This window comes from Neolamprologus multifasciatus, chromosome 5 (genome assembly GCF_963576455.1).
Source record: "Neolamprologus multifasciatus chromosome 5, fNeoMul1.2, whole genome shotgun sequence".
NCBI classification, from domain to species: Eukaryota; Metazoa; Chordata; class Actinopteri; order Cichliformes; family Cichlidae; genus Neolamprologus; species Neolamprologus multifasciatus.
In genome coordinates, this window is record NC_140443.1 from 24,746,610 (window position 1) to 24,767,095 (window position 20,486).

At 42.0% G+C, this 20,486-nt stretch overlaps 1 protein-coding gene across 6 annotated transcripts in view; it reads right to left on the bottom strand.

Moving 5' to 3' along the window:
• The window catches only part of cpne5b (copine Vb), a 132,711-nt gene extending 112,840 nt beyond the window's left edge, over positions 1–19,871 (bottom strand). For 2 of the 6 annotated variants that reach the window (XM_085158907.1, XM_085158906.1), the window contains exon 1: positions 19,155–19,504. In XM_085158907.1, the coding sequence (XP_085015033.1) occupies positions 19,155–19,273 (119 nt within the window). In that variant the 5' untranslated portion in view covers positions 19,274–19,504. Of the gene's footprint in view, positions 1–19,154; positions 19,505–19,574 lie in introns of those variants that run through there. The other 4 variants (XM_085158904.1, XM_085158905.1, XM_085158902.1 and 1 more) reach the window with 4 other exon arrangements.
• Between the last annotated feature and the right edge of the window lie 615 nt (positions 19,872–20,486).

Consider the following 20,486-nt stretch of genomic DNA (forward strand, 5'->3'; position numbering starts at 1 on the left):
TATAAAGTAGATCAGTAGTTTCACACACAGAGAAATGCATAAACTGTAAAGGCACTCAGCCATTGAGACAAAAGCAGGACAAAAGGCAGTATTAACTGAACCTTCAAACAGAACTTCCAGCCAGGAGGAGAGCAGCCTGGGTCTATTCAAAACTAGGTCTGCTGTAACAAAACCTCATCAGAGCAATTCTTTCTAACCATGTCAGCTGCAGAACCCACAGCAGATACCTTCCTGCACACCAGCCCCAAGTCAACAATGGCCCTTAAATCTGAAACCCAAAAATTCCTTCAGATGAGGTGCTCCTCTAAAACAATGTAGAAATGTCAGTGCTCCCACAGATTTATTGCAAGGGTGGATCGGCTTCACACGAGCCCAGTAAAGTTAAACTGATGTAAACGGTCTTAAGAAAGCAGAGTTTTCAAGGCCTTATTCTTAAGGAGAATATGTCAGCAGGATTTCAGACTGTGGTAATTACATCTCTCATAGTAACAGAAAAATTTCCTGATCCCACAAGCACGAAATTTCAGCTATTTGAGGTCACTGCATTTTGCAAGGCAAAGCAAGAAAATAAAGTTTTAAAAAAAGTTTTTTTATTAAAATGCTACATTTTTTCATAATGACGACAAAAGGTTGGTTTTTCAATTAGATGCACAGCCTGTGCTGCTCTAGTCTTAAATACGCCTTTTAAAGCAGGAATAAACTTTTCTCCAGGGCATCAGCAACGACTGCTATGGCATAAAATATTTACAGTGTGTCACCAGATTTGCATTAGGTGTTACATAATACATTTCAAAGGGAATTCGCAGCACTGAAGGGGTTTCAAACTAACTTCCTGAAACACAACTTCCTTATGTAAATGAGGCTATGAAAAGATATGAGATGCACAGAGGCAGCGGAGGCAGGATTTTGGTATGTATGTCTCTGTGCACGAGGGAATTGGCGAAATCAAGAGAGTATGAATGTCAGAGAAAATGTAATGTAAGAACAAGCGACGGAGAAGCGAGAAGGTGTGTCAGGATGTGCGTGCGTGTGTGTGCGTGTGATGGAGTTGGAAAGAAAGACAGAGCGAGGGAGAAAAACGAAGTCCTAGGAGATTGTATCAGAAATAGTCTGACTATACCGGAGCTCCTCTTGCACAGGGAGAAGAAACGATGCTGCTATACAGACGCACAGACAATGCTGTCTCTATTTACAGAGATCTGACACAGACCGCAATAATTAGACAGCTCCTTTCCTCAAACCTGCAGGAGGTTCCTCATCACTGCAGCCTTTAACCGCCCTGAGTGCAGGCTGAGAAGAGGATGATAAATATCTAGGGATGAGTGGCTGGTTTTGAAGAGGCGTTTCAAGCCATATAAATTGAGCTTATGAGATTCTCGGCTTGGAAAAGAGCGCAAGTCAGCAAAAAAGGCTGCTGCTGGCTATGAAGTACAACTTTGGGAGCTTGTGGATACACAGCCTAATTGTAAAATGATTTCAGATGATTAGCTCAGACTACTTTTGTATGTATGTATGTAATATCCAATACAGAGAAAACAATTCACTGCTCTCCACTAACTTGGCAAGTACCTTGGCTAACTACAGCAGCTTGCCAATGCAATAGCTTTCTAACAGCTAACAAAGACATGGGGTGCTAAAATATGGGGGGAGGTAATATTTTTAGCCAATATTTGATTATAATTCCAGCTCTGAGCTACATATTGTGAGGTTGACTGTTTCCCCTAGAGTGGGTGTGGTTTGCAGAGTATGGCACAGCGTGCAGTCGCTGTGGCATGCATATATAGACATATGAACATTCTTGCAGCAGAGCTGTGGCTATTCTCTGAATCCAAGTGTTACTGGAGCCCGGGTGTCTATAGGAAATGTACTCTGCTACTGTACTGCACACATTATAATAATATTTCCAGCACAGTAATCCCTGGAAATGTATGCCCAAGAAAAGACTGAGAGCAAAAGGTTAACATTGAGGGTGTATTTTTTCTGGTGCAAGAAGGGCAGTTTGTTTGTGTGGGAGGAGTCTATACGGGATACATCCAGCCAAGGCTCTGTGCTTGACCTCGTGCTTGCCCACAATGCAACACAAGTCAAGATGAGGGGGAAGGTTTGTTTGTTTGTGTTACTATAGAAAAGGAGTACACAGAGCTGGATAAGTATCCTCTCCAGAATCACATAGTAGATAAAGTGAAATGAATCTAAGCAAATTCAAAACATGCTTCTTTATTTAGATGCCCCTTAGCCTTTGCATAGCAGCAGCACCTATTCTTTGTGCTGTCTACAAAGAGACGACAAATGTACATACGTGCTTTACAACAGACTAACATAATACACTAAGATTTAAAAAACTATGAAAATCGAACGAAAGTCTTTTTCCACTTTCGGACTGCCTCGAAGAGGTTCTGGCAAACCGTCAGGCGTCTCAGGAGGGGAAAGCGGTGCTCTACCTGCACTGTGTATAGTGCTGGCGGAGCGCTGCTGACGTCGACTGAGAAAATTGTCAGGCGGTGGAAGGAATACTTCGAGGACCTCCTTAATCCCACTGACGCGTCTTCCGAGGAGGAAGCAGAGTCTGGGGATGAGGGGAATGACCCGCCAATTTCCGGGGGCGAGGTCACTGAGGCAGTTAAACAACTCCTTGGTGGCAGAGCCCCTGGTGTTGATGAGGTCCGCCCCGAGTTCCTGAAGGCTCTGGACGTTGTAGGGCTGTCCTGGTTGACACGCCTCTGCAATGTTGCGTGGAGATCAGGGGCAGTACCCGTGGATTGGCAGACCGGGGTGGTGGTCCCCATCTTTAAGAAGGGGGACCGGAGGGTGTGTTCCAACTACAGGGGGATCACACTCCTCAGCCTCCCCGGGAAAGTCTATGCCAGGGTGCTGGAAAGGAGAGTTCGTCCGCTAGTCGAACCTCTGATGCAGGAGGAACAATGCGGTTTTCGTCCTGGTCGCGGAACACTGGACCAGCTCTTCATCCTCTCGAGGATACTTGAGGGTGCATGGGAGTTTGCCCAACCAGTCTACATGTGTTTTGTGGACTTGGAGAAGGCATTCGACCGTGTCCCTCGGGGTGTCCTGTGGGAGGTGTTGCGGGAGTATGGGGTGTCTGGCCTATTGCTACGGGCCATTTGATCCCTATACAACCGTTGCAAGAGCTTGGTTCGCATTGCCGGCAATAAGTCGGACTCGTTCCCGGTGGGTGATGGGCTCCGCCAGGGCTGCCCTTTGTCACCGGTTCTGTTCATAATTTTTATGGACAGGATTTCTAGGCGCAGCCAAGTGGCGGAGGGCTTTCGCTTTGGTGGCCTCAGGATCTCATTTCTGATCTTTGCGGATGATGTGGTTCTGTTGGCTTCATCGGGTGAGGGCCTCCAGCTCGCACTGGAGCGGTTCGCAGCCGAGTGTGAAGCAGCGGGAATGAGGATCAGCACCTCCAAATCTGAGGCCATGGTTCTCAGCCGGAAAAGGGTGGAGTGCCCACTCTGGGTCGGGGATGAGGTCCTGCCCCAAGTGGAGGAGTTCAAGTATCTCGGGGTCTTGTTCGCGAGTGATGGGAGAAGGGAGCCGGAGATCGACAGACGGATTGGGGCTGCAGCTGCAGTAATGCAGACGCTGCACCGGTCCGTCGTGGTGAAGAGGGAGCTGAGTGTAAAAGCGAAGCTCTCAATTTACCGGTCGATCTACGTCCCTACCCTCACCTATGGCCACGAGCTGTGGGTAGTGACCGAAAGGACGAGATCGCGGATACAAGAGGCGGAAATGAGCTTCCTCCGAAGGGTGGCTGGCATCTCCCTTAGAGATAGGGTGAGAAGTTCAGCCATCCGGGAGGGGCTCAGAGTAGAGCTGCTGCTGCTCCACATCGAAAGGAGCCAGCTGAGGTGGTTTGGGCATCTGATAAGGATGCCCCCTGGGCGCCTCCTGGGTGAGGTGTTCCAGGCATGTCCCACCGGGAGGAGGCCCCGGGGCAGACCCAGGACACGCTGGAGAGATTATATCTCTCGGCTGGCCTGGGAACGCCTTGGTGTTCCCCCGGATGAGCTGGAGGAGGTGGCTGGGGAGAGGGAGGTCTGGGCCTCTTTGCTTAGGCTGCTGCCCCCGCGACCCGGCCCCAGATAAAGCGGATGAAGATGGATGGATGGATGGATGGAAAATCGAACGACTCGAAAGACTCTCGTGCTGTAATATAATTTAACATGAAACCCTAACGATTACACACCAAAGTACTCTTAGTGATTGTTCAAGTTTCTTCAGAAATACGCTTTCACCATTTTTTAAACCACTTGTTGTTCAATTTGAGTCAGAGGAGCATTTTTGCATTTCTTTGAATGTTATTGTGCATTACGGCACCTTTTTTAAAGTATTTTGCAATGTTCGTGTTTAGTCCTGACTCTTCAACCTCTCATTCTGAATTATTGACTTTTAAGTTGTATTATTATTGATTATTTTTCAGCTACTCTATGGCTTTTATCATTTGAGTTTGGTGTTCTTGTTGACATAGTGTCGCTGTATATATATTGACTGGTTTTCTCGGTTTTACTTTTAGCAGTCGAGCTTAGTTGGTTGTTATTGTCTATTTTTGATTCTTGGTGTTTCAGTTTGTTCCCCCCGTGTTTCCCCGTGGTTAAGTATCCATCCTTGTCTTGCATGCATGGTATTTAGTTTTACTTTAACTGTCTCACTGTCTTTGACTAGTTTTAGCTGTGTCTTGCTACCCTGAAGTTTCCCCTCTCTTGTGTCTATTTAAAGTTTTGGTTTGTCTTAGTTGCATCATTCTGTAATCATCTTGTCATCTCAGGTCTGCATTTTTGTTTTACCTGGACTTAAGCTGTTGTCTTGGATTGCACACTTTGTCTAAAAATAGGTTTGTAGCAGCCCCTTATCCACACACTTTTTATTTTAGCAATACAGTTTCCCTTTTCTCCTTATTATTTTCTTATTCAGAGACCTTTGTAGTATATTTGTCAATGAGATTTGTACCATCCATTAGTCTGGGTTATTTTAATTCCTCATTGAACCCCTGGGGCCATAAATATTTTTAATAGTACAGGTTAGCGTACAGAAGTCTAAAATCCAGGCTGTAATTTATCAGTTGCTTTATTTATTTCCTCTCCAATTATTGATCCGATTAATGGAATCACCTTGGGGTATAACATCTGTGCCTGCTGTTGTCTCAACACATATTTTTAAAAAACACCCTGGCTTTCAAGTTGTAATTACTCTCACTGCTACCAGTCCATCTTTCAAATACCACTCTATTTTGAAACAGCATAAACAAGTAAAAAAATATCCGTACACCTTGAAGCTCCAGCATTTATTCCTATATGTCCTATATAGGCTGGTTTGGAATTTATGCGCATGTTTCGACTCGGCAAAAAAAGCCGAGCAACCAAAAAACTAGTGAATAGAAAAATCATGCAATCTCCAGGCCTCAGCCAGTGGGTTTGAACTCTGAATTAATTTTGGTAAAAAAAAGAAGAAGAAAAGAAAAGAAAAATGGCTTTTTAAGCTTCAAAAAATCCTGCTGTTTCGAAAATATGAGGACAAATGGACTAAAGAAAAACAGAAACAAAGTGTTTGTTTGTTTGTTTTTTCCCAAGGACATTTAAACAAGGATTGGTTGTAATATGTTGGTTATGAAACATCTTGAAGAAAAAAATCACTGCCTGGAACAAAAAGATTGGTATTAACTTCATTTGGTAAGTTAGAAGACAGTGGCATATGACCAGAGAAAGGAGTGAATAGATGAGGAAGGGATGATAAGGTAATATAGAGGAAGCAATATAAGAAAATGTGGAGGTGGAAGAAGTAGGGTAATTGGTTTATAAGGCAGGACGATGAGCACTGGGTAAAGCAGAGTGTTATTACAGCTAGATGATGCATCACGAACCATTCACTGGCCCTTCATCTCTGTCCCTCATCTTATCTCTGTCCTGTCATTTTTCTTTATTATCTCTTTGTCTTATTTGACTAATAGAAAAATGTAATACATTCTATAAGTCCTTCGATACATCACAGTGATATAGTCAGTCATAGATCATAAAGTTTAACATAATTGGCCATACCTTGCCTACAAATAAGAGCCTCTCATCCGTCTTGCACCAATAACAAAGCCACTAGCAGCAGCAATTCATAAATAAAGGACTCCTCATAGCTTCAGTCATATGAGTCCAAACTGTAGTGCTGGTATTGCTTTAGCGTCAGATCGATGGTAGAACCAAGCAAGATCGTTTTTCCCACCAGCTGTTGAATTATTCAGCCCACGACTTCCTCTGGGGAGATTCCTGCTCAGCCTGCCAGACAGAAACAGCAAGCTCACAGCCTGGCAGGGAAGCTTGGGATTGTCACAAAATTCCTAACAGCACGGTGTGTACTGTGTCTGAAGACAACAGAGGTCATGTAACAGACAACAGGGCATACTGTTTGTTTACAGCCGGGACAAAATGCACTTTATTGGACGCTTATAGTTTGCATCATCTGTTTTTTGTGACCTGAAAAATATTATGTGCAACTTTTAATGCAAACACATATAAGCTCGGGTCTGTTTTTCCCAATGAACAGGAAAAGCATCTGCTTCTCTGCAATTGAAAAACCACCAAGGAAGTTCCAGCTCTCTGCTTCTACAACTTGCAAATGCAGCAAGATTCTTGAGATGAAAAGCAAAATGGAAATGAGAGCAAGTCCATACTGTAAAACTAATATCCAGGGAGAAAAAGTTTGGAAACTGCTTCAGAGTAAGCCATTGTAAATGTGCATCAGTGAAGTGTGTCACTGTTGAGTGAAGATTTCATTGTCAGATGTCCACCTCTGCCCCCCCCCCCCCCCCAGACGTGTTCTTTTAGCTAACGAGCTACACTCGATTTCACAGAGACACAAACAACACACACACACATCTTAACATGAAGTAAGGCTCTAAAGAATGCTTTCAAATCTGCGAAGCTCCATTTCTTCTAAGAGGTTTTAATCCAAAGGTTAACAGGCCAACGTGCTACTATTTAGAAGGCGACCACACACACTGCACAAGTTAAACAGAGACATTATTTTCCTGATTTGTAATCCTTTTAGAATTGAATGTGTTTAAGCTACTGTAATCCATCCAATTCTGTATAGACAGACACTTTATTAGGTCCACTTTTCTAGCATTGGGTTTTACCCACATTTACCTTCAAAACTGCCTTCATTCTTTGTGGCATAGATTTAACAAGGTGCTCACAGACTTTGGATCATAGAGACCACGTCACACAGTTGCTGGAGATTTGTTTCTGCACACCCTTGATATCATTGTCCCGTGCCACCACATCCCGATTGGACTGAGGTTTGGTAACTGTGGAGACCGTTTGAGTACAGTGAAAAAACTGTACTGTTCAATGAGCCAGTTTAAGATCATTTGAGCTTAGTGACAAGGTGTGTTATGAGCATCAAAGATGGTACACTGTGCTCATAAAGAGAACATAGGGCATAGTCACCACCAATATTCAGGTAGGGTGTGGCAAGAAAATGTCCTCCATACCATTACATCCCCAGCAGTGTGACGCGCTGATACGAGGCAGGCTGGATCGATGCTTTCATGTTGTTCAAGCCAAATTTTGACTTTGCCATCTGAATGCTGAAACAGAAATCAAAACTATTCTCCATTTTTGGTGAAATTTTACCATCATTTTTTCTGTTTTTAGGAGAAGGGAGTGGCACCTGGTGTGAACCTCTGCTGCTTGTGTCACATGTTGTGCATTCACAGATGCCTTTCTGCATACTTTGGTTGTAACTGTAGCTGTTTTCTTCCTATCAGCTCAAAACAGTTTGGACATTCTCCTCTAAAATCCACCATCAAGAAGGCATTTTCTCCCAGAGAACTGCTCTAAATCTATCATTGTACCTTAGATATAAAAAAGGAGCTCTGAAAGCTACGGTAAAGATTCAGTAAGATAAACTTCATAAATAATTGATCCTGCAGACTAATTTCAGCCACACTTCGAGCTTAGATTTGCAGAAAAATCGCAATATATAGTAAATGTCAATATCTCTGAAATAAAATAACTTCATAAGTCCATAATGTCTTAGCTGCTTTGAGAAGTTTTCACTCCTTTCAGTGTAGGTCTAAGAAACTGCTATCCTTTCATTACAGCAGTCCTTGGAGTGGAGAACTAACTTATTTTAAGAGATGACAGAAAAATGTTTATTCAGCTATATGTGCAGTTATTTGAGTCCAGAAATGATCCGTAACAATAACTGTCCTAAACCATCACATCTGCAATCAATAGGCAGCCTAGAGAACAAGACAGGCACTCACACACACACACACACACACATATTTTTTTCACTCATTCATTATCTATTTTCCCTCAGGGCGTTGGTAGCTCCATAATCAAAACTAGTCATCTCACCCACACACTTTTCACACTCTCCAGTTTTGCTGTACCACACATGCCCATCTTGCCCAATCATCCTATCCCGCACTGAAGGGCTCAGAGCCAGAGCTGAAATAGCCCTGCGGCCTGAGAATAGGCAAACAATTTCACATCTACTCTGAGGAGTGAATTCAATCGTGCATCATTCACTACAAGATGCTGACGGCCCAACAGTTTGTATAAACAACGATACTGTTAGACTGTTTTCATTCATTTTTTTTGACTCTCGCTTGTGATAAAAATCTTAATACCTGACTTCATTTGGAATTTCTGGCTTTAGAGTGTCAACAAACAGCTTTTAACAGGCACAGTTAGTGAAGAATTTAAAAAAGCGTTAAACAAAACACTCCCACCTATCACAAGCTGAACGTGGTATCCATTTGGCATCTTTTTCCAATGCAGTGAGACACTAGTTTAATGTCATTTTACAACTTGAGGAAGAAGACAAACTTGCATACCTGCGTATGATGGTGTCATGCGTCTGGTGGGGTGACACATGGCACCAACCAAGAACTCCAACCACAAGACAAGCTTTCAAGTCCTCTCTTGGACTGCTTTACCTTACAAACCTTTGTTAAAAATTTGTTTTATTAAAAGACAGACTTACCCAACAAGGTTCTTTGACATTTTTTTAGTTACCATGGTTATAATGTATGTCCTTAGCAACCAAAGTAACTCAACCCACAATATTAGAGAGTCTCACGCTGCCCTACATACTAAAGAATTACGCTGAGGTGCACAGCATATTACTGTGAAGCTTACAGGTCACAATGAAACGCCAAGTGACGCTATTGGAAATTTAAAAAGTGACTTTTAATAAAAAATGATCTTATAGGATTTAGTTAAATTAGACACACACTAATAGATGTATGACTTCAATTCAACACAGCAATATGTTTGCTGATAAAATGCTCTGGGAAAATTAGCATCAGAGCCAACCAGCACATATCAGTAACAGACTAAGCTCATGAGCTAAGGTGTATCGCAAAATATTTCTAATTATAAGCTCCACAGATACAAATTCAAATCATCCTGTCAAGAAATGTGTTCAAAGACTAACACGGTCATTAAAAAAACTTCTGAACGAGCATGTTGCTGATGAAATGCTGCAATGTGTTTAAAGCTTTTGTGGCAGGAGCCAGCCCATTGAGAGTCAGATAGCTCTAAGCAGCTAGTTAGCCGAGTGTTATAGTATTATTGACCCACCAACAAATGGAGGTCCAATCAGCTGTATGGGTATCCCATTCGAAAATAATTAGTTCAATGAAGTGAATTAAAATGCATCACCCGCAGTGTCTGGGTGCCCGTTAAGGTGAAAAACATCATCTTTTTAGTTGCCAGGTGATGATAGCTGTCCACAGCTGTGACTCACCTTCCTGAATAGCTCCGACTGAGAGCTATTAAGCTCCCATTACTCCATCACATATGTCGAGGACAGATGCTCCTACCGCAGCACAATGGGCGCGATTCACGCACGGTAAATGGCTGTTCGTGCACGTGTCTTGTTTATTAGAAGCTTTTGATTTTTAGTGCATTTTATTGTTGAGTTTTATTTTTTGACTTCAGATGCATAAACTGAATCTTTGTCAGGTATGTCTGTCTTTCAGATGACTTTGGAAACTCACCAGACACTATTACAGCTCCGCTGGAAGGGATTTCATGCATATCCCAAATGACCCAAGTACAAACAGTGACTTCTCGTTGCACAGAAGGCACAGCGAATCTTTGAGTTAGTGGGTTTTGTATACATATTTTATATTCCACATTTATTACTGATCTCCTGGCCCTGTACACTATCTACAACCAAAATGCATTTTGATAGCTCCAGTACATTGTTGGCTACTGCTGGTCTGAACAACATGCAAGTACCTAAAAGCATTAAACAGGTAACATGCATCTGTTTTCTCAACAAACACCACTATCATGTTGAGTGCCTGCAGATATGTGTCCAAAAGCTCCAGCTGAAAAGCCAAATGAATCCAATTATGGAATACCATAATAAGACTCGTGAGATACCAATACTAATCCCAAAGTCCAGTGCTACTTTGACAAAATGCTAATAAGGTCTCTGACACAAGTGAGCTATAGACCTTGCTCGGATATTATTACAAGATCCTGCAATTAAACAAACTATTTAGGTGATGTGTGAGCCTCCGCATGCAGATCAAACATGCACATATATATTAATCCCTACCTTCAAAGAACACTAAGACAACAAATTACTGATTTCCCAGTAGGGACAGTATGTATGCAAATGAGTAAATGCCTGGTTTGAATATGGCTGTGTCTGTGTTATTCCAGCACATAGCCACGCTTCAAAAATAATGGTCCTATGTTGCGAATCTTTTTATAATATCAAAATTTAATTTAATCAGTTTGAACCTTGTTTGCTATTATGGAAACATCTGCACCCTCCCGTATTGTTTGCTTTTGTCTGGAAATAAAGATATGAACACCGGAGTTTTCGCTCATCAGAACAGATCTGACTGTAGCAACACTGATAAGATGAGGATTAAAAAGAGCTAAAGTCAAAAAGGAAATAAAAAAGTGTTTACCTTGTAAAGGGAAAATTATTCTGAAGGTTTCGGGTCAAAAGCAAGCATTGCAGGTATATATCACATAAATTATGGAACACGGCTGTGAAAAGATTCCTTATCGGGGAATCGGTTAAGCTAAAACCTGCTAAGAATGGGTTTGGGGAGCATACTAGAGCTTTGTAAAGAAAAATATGTAATTGGAGCGATGTTTATGTTTCTCAGGGGAAAAAACTAATCAATTTCACTGTCACCAAAGTCACAGCGAGGTTGCATTTCAAAGGGCTTAGCCATGGCACCCTTTCTCCACCTCAACTTGAAATTAATTTTTGCCCTCTAACATGTTTACTGGTCACAGTGTAGCAATTTAGGACACCAAGCAAGGCTTTTAGGTGATCCTCCATTTCTCCAGTCCTTTATCATAAATTTGACTTTGTCTTCCCATGACTTCCCTCCTCCTGCCAGAGACCCAGCAAGTCCTGTCAGCCAGAGAGCACAGATCAAAGCCTCATTCCAGCCTCTCAGCCACTAAAGCCAGCATGACAGTGAACCATCATTAACACTTGAGGAGAGTGTTACCCTTCTTCCTCTGAACTTAACATTGCCTATGTTCAGTGGCTGTCGTCAACGGTCTCACCAGGCCTCGTTGGCATTCAAGGAGATTCTCTCTCACTCTGGAGTAAGAGCTGCAAGATACGAGCTTGATACAAGCATTCAGGATGGAAGAATTTGATGGCTGCAGGAATGAGACAGTTAATTCTCAGTAGCAGGGCTGACAGAGCTGATTATAGGCATTGCTCTGTGAAGATGCTGACAACTGAACAGTGCTGCTGTCAGGGCTGGAGGGGATTATTGGGTGTAGGGCGAAGAGTGACGGGTGAAAATTAGCATCTTTATAATATCAGTGTAATAATAGTGAACAAAAAAAACACAAGGCAGTTTTTTAGGGGCAAAAGATGATGACATTTTGTTTTTCATTCATATGAAACAAATGAGTGGGCAAAGAAAACATTGCTTTTAAAAGGTGGATTCAAGGTCTTGACATGTGCACATTTAATCTCTTCTGTATGCCCACAGTCCATTTTATTGATTTACTGAAAGCATTAGTCACAGCCTGTCTATCAGTGCACACAAGGCACTGTAAAAGGAATTTAAAAAGGCAAAAAAAAAAAAAAAAAAAAACCCACTACGAAACATAGTAAATGCATCAATTCACTCTGTTGGTGAAGAAATTAGAGTGTAGAAAACGTTCGATTGGTTCTGCTAGGTCAAGAAAAGAGAGTGCTTCATGCTGTAACAGAATCTAAATGTCCTTTTGCACGCAAACAGCTCCACACAGACGCAACAAAATACAATGTGCTTTTTGTAGATCAATGCAAAAACAACAAAGCCAGAACCGCTCCTGATGTGTATTTAATCTGTGCTGCTTCCACACTTCACACACTGGTTTAATTTGACTCCCAAGTGAACTGTTGCTGTTATAGAACAGTCTTAGCACTCATACATGCATGCCAGCAATCGCACAGCTGTTTACTGGTTAGCTACAAAAATCCAGCAAAGCGGGACAGGAAGAAAAGTGAGGTTATCAGGTACTGTCTCAAGATTTTGTGTTTTGGCCCCCAAAAGGACACGGCTGTGTAGGAGGTAGTTACAGTCAGAGTGGCACTGGAGCAGCCTCGTCAGTGTTGCAGGTGTTAGAGTGCCATATGGTCCTAGGTGGTAGCTCATCTTCAGCTTACACATAGGGAAACTTAAGAAGCACAGAGTAAAAGGAAAAGGAATGATATCAGTGTAGCCTCAACAAGCACAACGAAATGTCATAAGACTGTTCCAGAAAATAAGAAACTAAACCTAAACTATAAGGAGAAACTGCAAGAGCAGAATGACTATAGTTTAACTGTTAGGATCGTTGTTCTCCACCGTTATATAAAGCTTCAGACAGTAGATCACCTCTGGGGTTTCTTGTTATTTTTGTTTTTGTTTTTGTTTTTTAGAGAAGATGTGCATATTTTATTTGAGAGACATTTGTCTTAAGAAACATGTCTTTACTTCTTTTTTCCTTTTGCTCCCTTGTTTCAGCTTGTTCAATTTAAGATAAATCTAGTTTTATTTTTGTGGCTTGCTCTGCCTAATGACCATGGCTTACTGTAATTAGTAGAATATTTAGAGTAATGGTCTGGAAATTCCTTTTTAGAGCTTGATTTATATATAAACATAAAAGCTTTGTCCAGCTGCTCCCATATTCACAAAGGCCCCAAAGGCAGATTAATCCACGTTAGATTTGCAGTTCTGCTGGAATCTTTTGCACGGATAGAAAATTAAGGAAATAAAGAGGTAATGCTACAATCACACTGGGAAAATCATGGGTTACAGACCATGAACAAAATTACTGCCACCATGTGCAATGAAGTTGTGACCATGTTGCCTTTGAAATTGCTTCAAAGGCTTGATGCATCAGTATGGGGGGGGGAAAGGAATCAGTTTGCTATCAGTTTAAAACTGAATGGGAGTTTGTTTTTTATTTTATATCACAGAATATAGTATTTTATGAAGAATTTGACATAATTTGCCATTTAAATTATTGTAGGGGTTAAAAGTCATTTTTAACAAAGATTTCAAATTATATTTTCAATAGCAAAGCAGACTAAACTGTTTTATTACCAAGTTTTAGTACCAAGTTATTTAAATTAAACTCCATTTCCCTTGCCTGAGGTGTTAGATAGTGGCTGTAACTGATATTGCAGTTAGTTGTAATTGATACAAGATGAAACACCAATACATCAGATGACTTTGAGAACTGTGACAATCTGAAAAGGTCCACTGTTTCAAGACTGCAAGAAACCTCAAAAGAATTATCCCCTGAAATGTTATTTAGTTGCATTAAACAGCGGCGACAGGGTTAAATATACAAAAACACAATTTCTCATTGGCATCAAGTTTAGAACAAGCAATTAACAGGGCTGTCTTTGAAAGAAAACCCATGTAGACAGAAAATGAACATGCAAACAGTAACTGTAAAAGCCACAGCCAACCAGGACCCTTCTCACTATGAAGCAACAGTGCTAACTACTCTTCTGCAACCTTTATCACAGTATTTGATGGTAATGTATTGGTGAAACCAAGAGCTGAGTAAATGTTAGGCCCGATTCACCAGGTGGTCATAGACATGAATGATGATTCTCCTTCAAACTGCTAGGTGTTTAAATATGCACCTGTGTGCCATAGATATGCCAACCGTATGTTCACAACCTGTTTATATTGCCCACAGATCATTACTGTGTTGTGCTTTCTCATTTACTTCTGTTGCTAACATTTCAATAAAGCATCACATCAGGTACTAAGACAAACCTGCAGTCTATTTGTAAACTTAACCTGCTGATAGGAGCAGAAATATTCTCAATAAATACAATTACTTTTTTACCCCCCTCTTTTTTCAGGGTGGTGTGTGGTGTGGGGGGTCTTCTTATTGAATTTACATCCCTGCCTTCCAGTTACTGTGTTTCTCATCTCAGCCTTTCTTTATCTACATCCTAACCATCCACACTATCTTTCCTTCCCTACCTCTATTTCTCTTTTCCCCACACAGCCTAACAAACTAAAGTCAGTTAGGCTGTGTGACATTGTGCAGTGTTCTTTCTCTGTAGTATTTAAAAATTACTCTGTGTGTGTGTGTGTGTGTGTGTGTGTGTGTGTGTGTGTGTGTGTGTGTGTGTGTGTGTGTGTGTGTGTGTGTGTGTGTGTGTGTTTCAGAGAGAGAGAGACACAGAAAGAGGTTTGTCTTACATTTCACAGCAGTGGGTAGTCATCTGGAAGATAATTATATTGTGGTTTGCAAAGCTGAGCTCATGTTTTATACACAGCATTCTTCATGAGGCTAATAAGCTTCAGTGAAGCTTGTGGTGCAGTACACATTCACACTAAAAAAGCTCAGACCGAGAGAGACGCAATGTGAAAGGCAGGGGAAACCAGAGTGATAATAAGCAGCGGTGCAGGATCTCCTTAGGGCTTTTCTACGCTCCGTGAGATGCTTTCTGTCCCAGATCTGTAAAGGAAGCTAGCAGATGCTTAAAACAGGGCTCTCATAAGTACAAGTTTCTATATGCAAATGCAGACCATCCAGGCATTTAGCAGAGGAATTTAATCACCGCAACACATGCACTGCCTGCACTCAAAACCAAGCTGTGAAATCCCACATCAACCCCACCACCACCACCTCCTGTTAGCAAACTATGCTCTAACTACAAGAATAGAATTATTATATCACTACCATAAGCCACCAATTAAAGTAAAATTCAGCAGCTACAAGATCTATCTTCAGCCTTAGGGAAGCCCTTAGATTAGAAGTCGCTCTCGAAGAAAAGGATGATCCATTAATGGTATAATTGGGTCTCCGCACTGCATTCAGTCGATGTGAACTTTGACCCAGTGCTCTGTAGAAATCACACCTCACTTCTCTTAACCCCAATCAGTCCCTTGCTTGTACAGAGCTGTGCAAACATTTGGGGCACTTTCCCAGCCAACCGGGAAGGGTCACAAATTACAAATTAATTTGACAGCATGGCTATGATCCCAGAAATGCAAAGACTATGTTCCCTGACAAGAAGACGAGGAGAACAAGGAGCCTAACTCTATGCAAGAACTGTAATCTGGCAAGTACCTTGTAAAACTCTGGTTAAGCACATCTTTAAGACAGCTCCGGCTGTTTGGGTTTTTTATTTTTCAATTTTTTCATCCGTGTATGACTTCTAAATTAGAACTCCTCAAACCATTATTATTGAAATTATCCTCAATTTAGGCAAAAAAAAATCTAATGCTTTTTGATCCCTATTAACTCTATTGTTATTAACTGTCCCAAAATTAACATCCTTTCACATTTTAAAATGACTCCAGTAAATTTTAAACTTAACCGCATGCGCCGACTGTGCCCATGTGTGTGCCTTTCATGTATGAATATTTCATCACCTAAACTCAGCGCATATCCTTTTTTTTTTTTTTTGCTGAAAAACAGATTAAAGGTGATATCTGAAAAACCCTAAATGTAATTTATCAACACCAGAGCATTTTAAAGGTTTGACAGGCTCTTCTAACCATCGGAATTAAATAATGAAGCTTTTTATCTCGTGCCCTCCTCCAAATGATGTTAGCCAGGTGATTGCCATTGAGTTGAGGTGCTAGAAAGCCCTTCATGTTCTCTGTTACTGAATGGTAATGAATGGCAAAAAACGAATGCTAGGTCCAACCACTGGTCTACAATGGCAGCTTCGAAATGCAGCTCATACTCTGGGCTTATGTTTATGCAAGCTCCAACACTGTAACACAGCTACACATCATGCCAGGTGAGTCTGCTGCTTTTCACCATATCATTCTTGGCAGCTGACAGACCTGCTCTTCAATAAACAAGCCAGTCAGTGTCCCCAGAGCTGACTGGGAGACTGGTAAATGGCCTTAGATGCATAAGTACTGCTTTATTTTGTTGAACTGACTGGACAGTTGGAAAATGAAGCAAATGGCAAAGAGGGATATAATAAAGGGCTGAATGAAAGCCGAGCTTTTCCACTGCATTTCTGTTCTAGTGCAGGTTGCGCCCTCTTCTCATCACTGACCTTCAGAAGATGACCATTGACTGGCAATCCCTGTGGGTGTGTAAACACCATTTTAAGAGAAACCACACGTTCAGTGTTGGCCCCCAATATTTTTTCTTCTTTCTGCCGTGTCAAACTGTCTCACCGGTCTTTCATTTCCAAAGGCCAGGCTCTCTCACAAAACAAATGTGCCGCAAGTTACACATCAAACGTAAGCGAGCAATGCGAGCATGGTGACAGACATAACCGAAGGACTGTCACCAATGTGTCGTAGAAGCTAAATCTATTTGGTGAATATTCAGAAGAGCTTCTGATTGGAAAAGGATGATCTCTTTTATATGACAAAAATGTCCTACCACCCCAAATCTCTCATGCTTCTCCTTGCCTTGAATTAAAGACATTTCAATTCTTGTCATTTTCCCTCTTTTTCCCTGATACTGTGCCCGCTCAGCACTCTCTGTTTGTCACTGGTCCTGATAATAACACGATGTCAAAAGCAGGGGGTGCAGCCTGTAATAGGGGGTATTAACCCGGAGGGAACAACTATCATCATGGTTTCGAGGTTTCAGAGCGCGCACGGACATGATGACAAAGGGAAAACTGCATAGAAGAGCCAACGGGGAGGCTCATCTCCTCAATAGGAATCTGAGTCACACAACATCTGTACAAAGGATTTAGAGGATTTGTGAGGCCTTGAACTGTTATTAGAAGTATTTGACTGTGACAGAGAGATTTAACTGTTGATTTCCTCTGCTTCAATTGCGGCTGATAGAGTAGCCTGTTATTAGCTATTACAGAGAGCAGGGATTGTAGTCCACAAAGCAAAATCCCTACTATGGGGTTATGTGAGCAACCTTTTGCACTCTTAAGGTGTGTGTAGCTCATTAGCATTTAATCCTATGTGTGGCATGATCACAGTAAGGACAAGCCCTTACCCTTACAAGTAGAGGGCTTGTAGCGCTTGATTTGAGTATGTATGAGTATAGACCATTTATGTACAGGTAAAGACCATCTATACATCTTCCTGCCTTTAATAAAAGTCTAAATTACCAAGACATCAAACATAAGATGAACTCGTAGCTTTTCGAACTCTCGATCTGTCTCACAGACACAAACAAGGCGGCAGTGAAGCAGGAGGGAGATGCATCGACCTTCTCCTTTCAATTAATGATTTCCTCTCAACAAACTCCTCTTCTTTCTGCCAGGAGGGTTGTGCACCACTGCTTTGGTTTTCTCCCTCTTTTTTTTTATTTTAATCACACATCAGCACAAATGTACACACATGCAGAGGAACCATTTGCATATATGCTGGGGCTTGTCAGAATGGGACTCATTATTTACCTGAATGGTGCTTAATTGCGTATCAGCAATGATATAATTCCATTCGCCTCATCATTACAGGCTGAGAAACATCAAAATCCAAGAGCATGCAGGGCTTTCATTGGTAGGCAACCAGTTTGCTACCCATTCGTCATCTAAGCTGATTCCCCACCATCGCCCAGCAGCACAATGGCTGTTCATTCAGTAAATTCCAAGCAGGGCTATGTTTTGGGGGGGGTTTTGTTTTTTTTACTCTGAGACGAATAATGTGGCAGCGAGCTTCTCTGAACGCCAGAAAGCGCATCAATAATGCACACGCAGCTTGTTATAGCTCAAACTCACTCTGCTTCAGTGGCTCACCAACCCAAAATCCAGCATCAAAGACCAGAAACATTTATGTGCGGTTCAGTGTGTATGTGCATGTGTGTGTGCGAAGATGCTCACACATGCCAGCAATGGAGTGTCTGAGAGGTGAAAGACATTGAAAGCCTTGACTTTAAAACCTTCTTCTAATGGGAAGAGGAGTGACTGTCTATTCTCACTGAACGAGCGCTGTAGGGAGATTCATTTGGTGAGGGTGGATTTCTCTTCCTGAGAGGCTTTCTGAATCCTTTTGCAATGAAAAATAATAAAAATGGGAGTAAGCTTGATGCCAAGGACACGGGCGCTGTGTGAACGTGATGCAAACCTTTGAATCTTTAACATCCACTACTTTTTAAAGAGTGTAGGGGAGGTAAGAATGAGGCTTTTAGTGTTCTGAAAGCAGCCAGCGGTTACAATGGGCACAGCATGAAAGAGGCTTCTGGCTGAAAAGATGTCACATTAAAGGATCTGTCTAATATGTAATTATTACCATGTTTGGTGATGTATTATGTCACATGGAATTATTTTGTCCTCAAACAGTGTTTCAACAAAAAGAGCTGGCAGCATGAAAGATTTCCTCCCAGATTTTACCTTGAATATGTATACACAGGGAAACGAAATAATGTGATGTTGTGTATTTTCAGACACTTTTTTTGATGGCAAATTGGAAATACTTGAAAAGTTCAAGGGAAATTGGAACTTTTTCTCAGATAAATGCACACACGTCTTACACTGAAAGTTTAAGTAGAAAAAAAATGATACAAACAACTTTCGTTGTAAACCAAACCATGGAAACTAACGGTCTGCACAGCAAAATCTGCAGCTACACGTATAGGATGAGTTGGGTGGGGCGCTTTTCACAACTTTTCTAGCACAGGTCTAACATGCAGTCCGAACACCGAACTTTCCTGACCGCCGGTGGTCCGCTGCGCTCTCCGCTCTCTGCCGACGCGTCGACTCACCTACAGGAGACGGTAATCTCTACTTTGGTGGCCGGAATGTTGCCGGTGATCGGGTCGAAGTCGTACACCGATGACGTGTCTTCCAGCTTGTCCATAACGTCTCCTTCCATCATGTCCATCGCCAGAGCTCGTGATGGCTCGGGTGTGATCCGAGAGGCGCACAGCCTGGCGCCGGCGGTGCGCAGCGAGTCTCCGGTGACTCCTGATAACAGATCAGAGACCAGACGGCCTCCGGTCCGACCGGGTGAGGCAGCCACTTCACAAATGTTGAAGCTGGAGAGGATGGAGAAGAGAGTACCCAGTGAGGGAACACCCAGGGGAAAAAAGGAAAAGGAAAAGGGCGCACTTGGTTAACTCTGCGCAGCGTAAATACTTATTTTTTTTCTTGATTTCTGAGATTACTGTTGCGCTTTCACCGACCTGCTGGACGTCACATGGAGAAGTGGACCGCGCTCTGCTTTTGTCTTCACCGTGTGCGCACAGCGGAGCGTGTGAAGAGGAATGACTACATACACTTAAACCCACCCATCCTCCTCCCACACGGAATTACAATCAAGTGCTGGCAACCCTGTACACTGGCGCTGCTGTTGTCACCCTGCAACATCCTGTGTAGCCTCCTCTTCAGCGTGCACTCGAGTGTCAGTCATAGCAGATGATTAATTGATGTTATTTTGTATTTTGGACTTTTTCTAAGGCGTGGCATCAAAAAGCTGGTTGTCCTGAAGGATGCTTGTGAGACTGAGTGCAAATTGGAAGTAGTCCTGCTGGTCGGGACAACCCATGTTTAGAAGGATGAAGAGCAAAGCTGGAGCACAATATTTAGTCATCTATTTTTTATTTTTTATATTGGAACATTTTATATATTGGACTTTTGTGAAGGCATAACAGAATGCGAAACAGTAAAGAAATTCAACACCACAGTGAACCATTGAGATTTTTTTTTTTTTAAAGAAAGAAAAACAGCAGGATCAGCTTTAAGTGCTTACACAAGTCAAAAGTGCAAGTGTTTCCCATCTTTCTTTGATGGAAGGCTTGTGCGCAACATTTTCAGACAGTCAGAACTGCCAATTAAAAAGTGTTCATGCTGGCTGATTTAAAATCAATGATGATTAGAGTGAGGGAGTTGCATAAAGATTTAATGGCCATCATCCATCCCCCCATTAGCCTGTTGTTGTGCAGCTAAAAACCCACTCTAAAAACACACACACATTGTAATGAATATGCTAAACTGATGCCACTGCCTGTCAAGATAGTGATGTGTTATTTTTGGATAAGTATGGTTCCTAAATACAAGCAACATGTGCGCTGGTCTCTCTCCATCACCTCACTGTT